At 35.1% G+C, this 12,472-nt stretch overlaps 1 protein-coding gene across 4 annotated transcripts in view; it reads left to right on the top strand.

Annotated features, from left to right (window-relative positions):
• The window catches only part of LOC139964028 (uncharacterized), a 54,239-nt gene that overhangs the window by 5,119 nt on the left and 36,648 nt on the right, over positions 1–12,472 (top strand). For 2 of the 4 annotated variants that reach the window (XM_071965331.1, XM_071965330.1), the window contains exons 2-4: positions 8,388–8,482; positions 10,250–10,323; positions 11,297–11,401. In XM_071965331.1, coding sequence (XP_071821432.1) covers positions 8,388–8,482; positions 10,250–10,323; positions 11,297–11,401 — 274 coding nt within the window. Of the gene's footprint in view, positions 1–4,704; positions 4,835–5,728; positions 5,908–8,387; positions 8,483–10,249; positions 10,324–11,296; positions 11,402–12,472 lie in introns of those variants that run through there. The other 2 variants (XM_071965334.1, XM_071965332.1) reach the window with 2 other exon arrangements.

The raw sequence follows: 12,472 nt of genomic DNA, 5'->3' as shown, positions 1-12,472 counted from the left end.
TAAGCAATTATTACAATCATATGGAGATTCTGTGGCATTTCTAATCTAATAAGTTGACAAAATATGTAATTATACTGGAATCACCCTACATGCAGACATACAGTATGTTTGCTAACTGTATAAATTGTAAAATGACAAGCCATGCTTTTTGAATAGCGCCATCTACTAAAAACCTACAATTTTTATTATTGCTTTGCTCGCTTTCTGAAAAAATTATGGTTAGGCCTATATGTGGATGACAAGTAGTTAGGGTTTACTTAAACACACTAAATTTCTCTAGTTCTAGGACCTTTTTTAGGAAAATATCTGTGCAGCCACAGACATTGACAACCTGGACATTACTTCATTTGAAAGACTGTTCATTCACACAGACCTGTTTAGACATTACATGAGTGACAGATTCATTCAATTGTTTGGTGTTTGCAGATATGCACTGCTATATATTTTTTATCTTTTGATTATTAGCTAAGGAGGCTTAGCTTAAGAGGAGGCATTCCACAGAAAATCCTGTGAAGCAAGGGCCACTAGTGATTAAAAATGTGTCTTGGTCATTTGGTCCTGGACATTTTAATTTCACCTCTATCTTCACTTCTAAGATCTCAGATGCTGTAATGTTCTGACTTTCTTTTTGTTATTTAGCCAAGTCTGTATATGAATTACATGATACTGGGTAACTTGAAATGTACACAGTCAGTTTGCAGTCTAGCTAAGTAGTCAGCCTCTCACATGACTGTATTTGTGACATTGTTAAACACAACAAAATGTTAATTCTGGTTTTGTGTAGTAGGCCATTAATTTGGTACCCATATACAATATATAACAATGAATGAAAGATAAGTAGCTACAGGTAGTAGCAAAGTGTTATTTGCCTCTTTCATACAGTAGAATGCCTTTAAATCAGGTTCATTGGGTTAATCCACATGTGGTCAAATTCCATTAATTTTAATTAATACAATTAATACAGTCCTTGACCTTGCACAGAACTGTTCAAATTTTATTTCAAAGAATCAAGATATTGACCGTTTGATTTCAAATGGTTATTTACTCTACTAGACATTAGGCTTGCGGGTGATTAAGGTAAGAGTACATTTAAACAAAAATACAGTGGGTTTTACAGTTGTCAGAGCTGAATATGATTCAAAGGATTGTCTCTGAGTGGATGGGATATTCCATTGGCCGACAATGTGCCGCTTACTTTAATAAGGAAGAGATAAATATTCCACAGTTAGTCACAAAAATCTTGTTCCCAATGTTGCTCTAGATCTAGGCTTGTTTGAATGTAAAAATCTCCAAACTTACTGGTTTGGATATTTACGAGTGACGATCTTACCTGTCTCCCCACAACCTCGGCACTCTTGTTCTAACGTGCTTAGAATGAGCTGATATCCTTGTAACACTGTGCGCCCTCTATGGCCAGCCCGTCCGGCCAATGCCCTTTCTTCTCACTCTACCATCCAAAGTGCCAGCATTGTACCTATTTCGTCTTAATTATTTGTACGGAATTCTTAATGTAGCTCGAGATCTAGGGTTGTTTGAATGTAAAACTATTTTTTTGTTCACATATATAGTAAGACGGGGTAAAAAAAAAACGTTTCCTTAAAGTTTAACATAAAACTCGTTAGGTAGATGCTTAGGTAGATATTTTAGCATTGTCAGTTGACAAGTGGGAATACCTTCCTAAATAGCCATAATAAAAATTTCAATCACAATGAGTAAAGGAGAAATTCCAGAAAAGGGGTGGTTTTTTTTTACCCCGGCTGTTAGTCATTTTTGGGGTAAAAAAAAACCCTGCTGGGGTAAAAAATGTCCACACTGTTAAAACAACATACTACCAAAGAAAATGTGCAAAACCACCAGAAATATTTTCAGCACACTTTAGAAAAGCTTTATTTGGGCATTTTCAATCAAGTTCTGCATGAATTAACCTATTGCCAAACGATAAACTCCGGGAAACAAACCCCACCTTCCGAGACTAAGCAAGATTCTATCAAGACTGTTTAATACCCCCTAAAACATTATTGACCATGTTTTATGAGTTTTATTCTATATATTAGTATGGGGTTGGGACTTAGGGTAGAGAATAACTTAGGACTCTAAAAATAACAAGATAACCATATACAGCAGACATATATTGTGTTAGGCTATAACACTAGGCTAACATAGAAATAACTTAGGTTAAGATCAGGCAACAGTTAGTTATAAAAAGGTAAATTATTATATTGGTAGAAATTAGAGGAGCATAGATGTACTCCCTGTGTCAATCATATAGCAATTCTAACATTCTGTGATAAATATAAACCATTTTGGGAGGAAATTAGGACTGGTCTTTTTACCCCAAATGGACACTAAACCCTGGGGTAAAAAAAACCCACGTCATTCGAGAAAACTGGCAGATCGTGCGGGTAATTACATTACTGATTCATGTAGGTATGCCTCTTGTTATCATAACCAAGAAACAAAAACCTCTATATCAGTTCTAATATTTTTGCAGGATAAAGTTAAAGGACAGTGTTCAGAACTTAAATATTTGCTATTTTTAGAGTATGGGAAAAGTCGGCGCTAAAAGTATCGGTACGCCGATGGAAAAGAATAGTAACAATCAATAAAGTATGTCAGAATTGACTTGGGCACCATGGTTTTCACATACACCATACAAAAATGTGTTTCTATTTCTCACGACTTGTAGTTGGGGGGTGGTTTTTTTTTACCCCAACTACCCTGTGGTTTTTTTTTACCCCGTCTTACTATAAAGTCTTTTTTACTGCGCAAAGTTGATCAAAGTGGGCGGCGGTCAGGAGATGTCATCATGGAACGATGTTCTTCAGAAGTGTTTAAGTAAATGAAATAATAACCACAAATTATGTATGATTTGACCTTGGAATGTGATAAATGTGGTATGCATGCTTAAAAGGGGGAAAAAAAGGCCTGTTTTCTTCATTTGTAATTTCATCACTGTGAAATTTGTTTGTAAGAATCTTATTTTTTAATCAGTGAATAAATAAAGTTGTACATGTTGTAAAAAAAAAAACTGTACAAGGAATTTTCCACTTTTTTAAATTGCTCAAATTGCCATCATCATCATGATGACATTACCACTTACTTAAATGTTTCCTACAGTTTTTTTGGGGGGGAAACTATCAAAGTGTGCAGAGAGAGAAGGGAAAAGAAAAGAACCTCTTTTCTGTTTCTTGAAAGTCCCTGAACTTTGAAGTTTAGTCAGGAAAAGTGAGAAAAACTCCTCATTTCCAAACTTCCCATTGATATAGATGATGTATACTTAGTTACTTATGAAAAGTTTCATTTCACCAAAAATGGCAAACAGATCATTTTTTTTGTCCGAATCAGCCAATTTGATACTTTCCTGTGTTTTCAAATTTCCACCGTACGTAGATTCATAGCTTTCCTGCAATTAAAGGGATGGCATTTGACACGGTCTCCTTTACACTGACTATATACACGAGCAAGGTGTTTAAGAAGTTAATACATGTGATAAACTTGATTAAAACTGTTGTGAAAAGTTAAGGCTAGATATGCATACCCTGTTTGAGGCTCATGAATCCATGTTTGAATGTCCCCAGGGCCATAGCCACAACTTATAATAATAATAATAATTTATTTTATAAAGCGTAAAATCCACAAAAGTGCTCTAAAACGCGATGTAACAGTAAAAAAATATATGACACAAAATATGTAGTAAAACTGCAGAATAAAATACAATATAGATGAGTATGAAGAATAAAACCTTTAAACCCTAACTTAACGATGAGGTTGGCATGCATTTTGCAATCTTTAGTAAGGCGTACAATAGGTGGTTTAACAGGAAGTCCTCCTTACTGTTTAAACATATATAGTATACCTTTTATAATGTATTTTGTGGGTCTTTCAAAATAGTCTTAACTCTGCTGCGTCAGTTGAGATTTTTGGGTACAGTATCATATCTATGATCCACAATTCAATTAAGGATTGCATCATTTCACAAATCAAAAGATGCAGAACATATCTAGCAATTTTGTTAAACATTGAATTCCAGCCAATCGGAATTTCCCTTTAAATTCTATTTTTAAACACTTACAACAACACAAAGTACTAAGTCTTGTCTAGATACATTTAGCACAGTAAGTAAAGATTGTATATATTTGTACAGCAAATCTACTGCTTGAAAGTTTAAATACACAAACCAAACCTTGTTTCCATTATCATACAAAGAAAGCACAGTACATTCACACCACAGAGGTACAGTACCTTTATAGCCCATTACCCACTGACTGTTGCAGCCTACTCAAACCCAGTATGTGTATGTTAATAACAAAAGCTTGCTTTGTCAGCTGGCTAAAGCCCTACATTAATTCTTCTAACAAAGAAAGAATGACTTATTGTTTTCTCTTACTTAACCCCAAACTGACTCTTGCAGTATAACAAAAGACTATATACCACCCTTCCCTCTTCAATCAGATCAAATTTTACAGAAGTTAATGCCCAGCATCTGAGCTGTGATATATCCTCTGTAACAATGAAACAATTGTACTAGAGTTAACCAGGCCTACTGTATGTGCAACAAGTGGTTGGTTTTGTGTTTAAGTTTTAAAACTGGTTATTATTACAGCAGATTAATTTCTTGACAGAATTATTCACCTATTTAATATGTGCAATTGCTGTACAAAGTCTGGAGTTTGTGCAGAAAGGAGTCAGATCAAAATGGAGGTACGTGGTGAATGAGGGATCCGGTCGACACTTTACAGCGTGGAAGCTAAGTAATTTCCAACTGTCCAAGGAACAGTCTGAGAAAGTTGTTGCCGGGGATATTATACGTGATATACTCAAAATCTCTACAAAGGTTGGTAGTACTGTAAGACAATTATTACAGAGCTGGTGCACAGTACTATATAGAAGCTCTGTGATCAATTTCGAGGAATAATTTAGTGTTTCAAATTTTGTAGCAGTAAATTTGCGTGAGGCTCTGAATTTGTCTCAGATTATTAAATACTACATGGATGCTGTGTTTAACTAAAAAACTGCTATGCTGTATACATCTTTGCACACTTGTGTAGCAGTTTGCCCATTTTACATAGCATTTGCCATGCAATTCCGGATATATTTTTTTGCCTCTGAACGTGCAATACGTTCTGCAGTACTTAAGCCAGTAGCTGTTTGGTAATACAATACTAGTCAGCGATACATATAACTGTGTGCCAAGCATCTCTTAGATATAATTATCTCAAGTAAGAAGATAATATTAATATTGTCAACCACTTTGTTTATATTTTAGCAATGTACAGACCCTGTGGGTGTTCACTTAAATTGAAAGCAATAACATTAAATTTGGAACTTAATGAATGTTACACAACTTTTCATGAAACTGTGATCAAACATTGAAATGATCTCTTTCTTTCGTTATTCTTTTCCTTTTCCTGATAAAAGATAACATTAATTTATGATTTCCTTTTTTCATAAATTGTCTTAAGTTAGCGTACTCGAAGGTCATGTACGGAGCAGATTCACAGCACGGTACAACGATTGACCTTGTTTTCCCGTGCAATCTCTTCAAAATATCTCCAATTAGTGGAAGTTGTCGGTCTTGGAATCAAACCAAACACCCAGACGATTCACCCCTAGGACTAGAGCTTTATCGAGAACCAATGAGAGAGGCCGAATCACTCATTCATATTATTCTCGTTTCCTTCCTGTCTTTAAGCGTGCCCTAGGACTTTAAATGCTTCCAATATAACTTTCAGTGTACAGTCAACTTGTCTGTAGTGCAACGTGTGCAAGGTTATGGGCTTACAGTGCATTGTAACGTCCTGTTTCTCATGGATAGAGTTAACAGTTGGTGCGGGATTTAATTTACAACAACAAGTCGGCTCGCGATAGCAAATATTGGAGCTTCTAACAGCAAAGTTTTCAAGCAAGGTTTGTCAGTTTTAATATTTAGCAAAGTACTACTTCTTACTTTTTTGATATTCAGTGCCTCAGGTGGAAAAGGCCTGTTTTTCCCCCATTTCTGCCAAACTATGGTGGGCTGTATTCTCTCACTTGTGGATCTATTGATATCAAGTTTACATACATGCTGTAGTGCAGTAACAGTGTACATGATAATAAGGTGACCCCCGGATTCAGCCAGTAACCATGCACACAGTTCAATATGTACATTATATACATATGTGCAACCTCAATGATTTAGTTTAACACTGCATGTTTACGTTACCGTGGAGTTACAAAGTATTATCTGTAGGTCTGCAGAAAGTGGCCATTTTTCAAAGTTTACAAACTTTACAGAAAGCTATGGACTTTGTCAAAACTTTCCCAGTTGTTTATAACTTGTATGAACTAAGTACATGTATGTTGTTAATTGTTGAATCCAAAATATAGGCCTTAAAAGTAACATATGAAATTCATAGATCTTGAAACAGTTTTAGCCTGCTACCTGTATGTGTTTATGTGTTGGTCTACTGTACACATATTACAGTGCAGACCTATTTATTGTAAAACTTTAGCTTTGAATCTCGAAAACCAAATAGTTTAATAATGGGAGTTGATAGCTGAAAATTGTGTGTAGACTCTGCTGTTAAAAGCAGACTTTGCACACTAATCAGGAAAAGAGTGTATATACTGTATGTATACATGTTGGTGTAAAGTATGTTATTTCTTTTGGGGATTCACCAGGTGGCACTGCTTAAATATAAACAGTAACTGACTTGAAGGCAAATATTAAAGCTCCTTTTCTGAGGAGCTAAACTAGGCAAGGAGTGATTTAGTGGCTAAATGACATAATCTGACATACTTATAGGTTATGACTCAATGTTTGGTCCCAGAGGATTTTTGATGGGTGCCCGAGATTGTTTCAGAAGGTTTATTTTAATAGTTATATCTTTAAGTTAAATTATGGTAATACTAGACACAGTGGCTCTGTTAGCCAGTCTCAGGATTGCATTATTGCTTCTTCAAGCCAAGGTCGACGAACTTGTGGAAAGGAAGCAGAGCCAACCATCGATAGAGGGAGGGTGGAGGGGATGGGGGATGACCCCTGGGTCCTGGTGGAATGTCAATAATTTTGGCTGTGTTGTAAGTGGCCTTAAAAAAGGGTACAGGCTACTGCTTCAGTACTTATGATCTTGTGGAGCGATTCTGCAGTTTATTAGTTTATGCATCTCATAAAATATTATAATATAATAAAGTAATTAAATGATTCTGTTGAAGAGAATACATGCCCTGATGAATGCTGTGCATTAAAATTGCTAATATTGCAAAACTTTTAAAGTTATTCCTTGTGTACCAAATGTCATTTAAGGGAAACAAAACTATTAAAAACAAAACAAAGTAGGATTCATAACACAGAGAAGATGTTGAAAGAAGATATCGAGAGACTAGTGTCTACGGTGCAATGGAGCATTCTGTAAAAAATAAATGTACCGTTGAATTTCTATAGTTACAGAATATGCATGTTTACAGTAAAGATCCTAGGTGTACTGTACAGTATTACACACAAAATAAAGGTGGTAATATTTTATGTTTCAGGGAACTTGGGCTCATTACCGCTGCCTTTCTCTTTCCCACCAGTGACCCCCATGACACATGACCCCCACCCCTCCCTCTACATGACCCCCACCCCTCCCTGTCTGATGAGATCCTTTTTGAGGTACAGTGAAGGAATATCTCTCGGCCATTTCATTTTAAAGGAAAGCAGTGTTGCCTTGAACTATGCTTGAAAGGCAAATAATGGTTGATAGTGATAAAACTTTACCAGATCATTTAATTTAGAAGCTCCCTTTCTAGCGCTCTACTAAAGCACTATAAAATGGTCTGTGCATGATTTGGGAAATTGGAAACCTTTATACATTACTTAAGGATAGTACAATTTTTGTGTTGGTCAAAATGGCAAGGCATTGGACTTGCAATCTAAGGATTGGAAATTTGAGTCCTGGCCAGATCATTACGTTGTGTCCTTGGGCAAGGGACTTTACCTCAATTGCCTCTCATCACCCAGGTGTATGAGGTCCTGCCAGGTATAACTTGTAAGAATAGTTGTGTGCGCAGGTTTGTGGCTGTACCCTATGGAATGTCCCCCAGGGGACATGTTAATGTTGTGTCCCTGCAGTAAGTGATTGTTTGAATTGTGCACACTTAGATATGGGTGTGACAAGTTACCAATGACCTGGGGTTAAATGTTGTAAAATGTAGTGTGAGAAGGCCTTGCCTTGATACAAGACTGTTACCTTGAAAATTTAACATTTTCACCTTATTATAGCGCATAAATGTTAAAATTTAGCCCAGGCAATAAATATTCAAGTATTAAAGTTGCATGGATCACCCGCATGATGATGACATAATTGATATCTTCCCATAAATAGATATTGACATATCGATTGTTCTTTTCCTTCTTGTTCCCAAAGTGGCAGATTTGGAGGCCTGCAAAATGACACCAGCTTATATCCAGATATAACAACTGATAATTTCAGCCAGCATTTTCCAAACCCAGCAGCTACAGGTACAGTAAAATCCAGTCTACAGTATTTCAATAAAAGTGTTTGTCCAGTTCTCAAAGCAGAGTACGTATAGTTTTGAAGAGCCGTGGCATATATTTGTAGGTCTTCTTCTTTTATAAAAGTGATTGCTGATTTGTAGCTTTTAAAGTGTGGTAATTTTCCTATTTTTTTATCAGTCGAAGGCTAATGCTTCTTTAAAACAAAATGTGTTATTATATAAATCAATGTTGTTAATCTCTCTTTGCAAATTATCTCAGTTTGAATTATGTCAATTTGTCCTGAATAAGAAAGAAAGCAGCGAAAACAAAAATAAGATAAAGAAACCAAATATTTATGAAACATCCAACTTGAGATGTTGTAAGAATGTGCCAAAATTTGATAAAGCTTGACAAACAAAGTTTACAAAGCCTTTAATTTAAGTTTTGGAAATATTCAAGAGATAGAGGACAGTAAATAATTATCGCCATGAGGTGTAGCTGAAATTTCTTCATAGTTTGGTATAAAAAGTGTAAGTTTTTTTGGTTGTTGATAATGACTAAATATGTGGTAAGATTCATTTTATGGATAATCCTTTGAGGATTTTCAAAGAGTTATCCTCTCGGAACTTTCAACATTGAACCTTTTTCAGTTTGTAAATTTTAAAAATAATCGAAACGGGTCAGTTTTTTGTTCAGTCGTTCCTTGTGCTTGTTAAATGGATATGCCTCATGTTTTTGTAAATTATAACAGTGTCCGGTTCAAGTACATCCTTGGCAAGGAAAGCGAAATCAAAGTGAGACATCGTTATAAACATGTTATGAGCGCTTCCTTAATTGACCTTATTCAGGATGTGCCGGCTGTTTATTAGAAATGACATCTGACAACAAGGAAATCATCGACATGTTTATCCAGATCTGAAATAACTAAACCAGCAGTGTTAAGTTCATTTCTTGTAGTTATAAATTTGTGATATGATTTGGGGTTAATATATCATGAAGTAATGATGGAAGACTTTTTTTTTTTGAGACTATATTTTGGCAGAAAACACAGGGCACATTAACATCATACTACAGCGCTGTACGTAAAGAACTGACCTGCAGATTTGGGGGGAAATCTAATAGAATATTTAAGTCTGATTACATAAAAATGGTTAATGAACTTAAGTAGTTCTCCTTTCCAGACTTTCTAACAGTAAAGGGTGACTTCAGGCAGAAATGCAGGTGTGTCATATTTTACCTAACAGTTCAAGGAAAAAAGTAATATTTTGATATCCTGGGTTTTAGAATATTCAGCTTTATTATGCTTTTTTCTTTGGAATGCACCTTTAAGACTTATCCGAGCACAAAACGAACATTCTAGACACTTTGGGTGGTCAAAGAAGAAGGGAGGTCATTGACCGAAGGGGTCTGGTCATAGAGGGTGCACAGGGTTAAAAGGTTACCAGTTCACTCTAGACACAGTAGCATGAGAGTACTGAGGTTGTGAGAAGACAGGTAAGCCTGTCACTTGTAAATATATCCAGGCCTTGAATATATATCTTGGCTACATGTCTAATTTCATTGTTCTTGTTTTTGACTATTTTTTAAAAATTTCTGCCAATCAAATACTGAGCACGCTCTCATTTGAGACTCATCAATGACGTGTGTTATCTGTTGGTGCGTATTATAACTGTATTGAACTGAAACCTGCTCTCTGTTTAAAAGTGACACAGTAATGGTGACTGGGTTCAAGGACTAGCTGCGACTTCATGATGAGACTCATTTGACAATTTTATTATTTTCTGTTTTCAGGGGGACCAGCCATGAATTCCAGCAGTGGGAAGTTGTCGCCCTCTAGAGCGTACACAATGAAAGACCTGGAACAGGTAAAATAAAATATGATGATATGTTAAATGTTTTCAATTGGTCGGTAATCTTCTGTACAGATTGTCACTGGTATACAGATAAAATTATGTCTGGAATACAGTAGTAAGATTCTGCAACATTTTCTGCTCCAGTTTCAATCAAATATTTCAATCTATTGTGGAAACTGATTGATGATTCAATATAAAGCAATCAAGGGAAATTTTGAGCTCAAAAGTTCTATTCCTTAGATCTGATTTCCATTCTGGCTAATCGTTTTCTTTGTTCATTTTAACAAGTTTTAAAAAATATTTTTAAAATTTATTTCCCAGTTGTTGATCTTTTTCTGCTATTTTACAAACATTTATAAGATATATATATCTCTTGAAATCTTTTCCCTTTCATTTTTGGGGTTGTGTTGAATAAAACTGGGATCATATAATCTTTCCTTCAATGGTAATGTAACTAATGCTCAAGTGACATTGCACTTTAAGCCAATGGGCATTGAAGTCTCATGTAATATGAGTTAACACTTAATAGTGAAAACAAAACCCGCCTGCTTTAAAGTCCTGTTTGCTGATCTAGTCAGGATTACTCTTTGGTGGTGTTTGTTTCCAGTTTTCAACTGTCAGATAATCCAAACGGCAAAGTTAACCTCTTTCAGGAGTGTTTGGCTTTCCTTGGCTGAGCTACAGAACCATTCAATGCTACAACAGATTGAATTTCAATAGATTTGCAGTACTCAAATGCAAAGTGTATCAGAGAATGTGTAAACTGTACCCTCAAGAAAAACCATCTCCAAAGTTATTCTCTTCTTCAAAACATGAACACAAGGAATTCTCTGCAAATCCTTCCAAAATCAGTTTTTTAAATATTTTTTTGTTTATAAAGAAGGCCTGTTACAGCTAGTAAATTACCGATTCTAGGTTATATTTCCCGTACAGTGCAGTCGCCTCACAGAACTGTTTCACTGACGCTATCTCTGTCATTTTACAGCAAATTTCTGAGCTCAAGAAGGAAAACTTTAGCCTCAAATTGAGAATTTATTACATGGAAGAGAAGATACAGCAGAAATACGAAGACGATGACGATATTAAGACAGTAAGTGTTAAATAAAATGGAGGATCAAGAACCATTGAGCACAATTGTATAGTTTACGGTACTTAGTTCATGTAACATCCTCTTACCGTAACATGGTCGACGGTATGTTCATTGCATCTGTAGGTCTGGCTGATTACAACTTTAAAGGATGACTTGAGGCATAAAATTAAGTTTGATATTTTATTGTTGATGATTTACACTTAATACTCCTATCAGTCCAGGTTGTATTAATATATACCATATTAAGTTTAGGGGAATGACCCTTTAATTATCTGAGGGTTATCAAAGAGAGTAGCTGGACTACTTAGTCTTCAATAAATACAAATAGAAAATATAAGAAATATAAGAAATAATACAATATAATATAATATACAATATAATATAATAAAATATAATAAATATAAAAATATAATATAAAAAATACAAATACAAATAAAGTATAATAGATAAGTGAATGAAAAAGAAAAAAGATAAAAAAATAAGCTGTTTGGTATTACCAAATAATAATATATAATAAAGACAAAAACATCATCAGTGTGTTAGACTTTTTTTCGTGGTAAAGAACCTAAGTTCTCGGTTGGTCATCCACTTAGTGAACCAGTAGCAGGAGATCGGCTGTACTACAAACATGTATGTGGAATAGTCAGGGAGATATTTCAACACTGTGCTTATTATGTATTACTTGTTAGTTAGTACTTGACTGGAAACTGATCTTCCCAGTCTGCTAGTATTTATAGCTAGACATTTCAAGAAACAAATTCAATGTTAAAGATTCTAGATTGTTAGGGACCAATATATGTCACTGCAAAGCTAATATTTGCACAAAAGGAAAATATTTGTCGACTACTGGTACCCTTATGTATCACTTTAATTGTACACTGTTGTCTTTGTTACAACACTTCAATAATTGTTGAACATAGAGACAATTTATTGTTTGCTACCCTACAGTACCACTATTGTACTGCCATGTTGTTTTACTATGTCTGTCAAGTTTTAGTAAGTACTTTTATGTACGCTAGCTTTAACTACTCTTGTTATATTCAAGAACTATCAGCCATTTACCCCATCTGT

This window comes from Apostichopus japonicus, chromosome 22 (genome assembly GCF_037975245.1).
Source record: "Apostichopus japonicus isolate 1M-3 chromosome 22, ASM3797524v1, whole genome shotgun sequence".
Lineage (NCBI taxonomy): Eukaryota > Metazoa > Echinodermata > Holothuroidea > Aspidochirotida > Stichopodidae > Apostichopus > Apostichopus japonicus.
The sequence above is the reverse complement of the archived record's forward strand: the minus strand, read 5'-3'. Positions and strand labels throughout refer to the sequence as shown.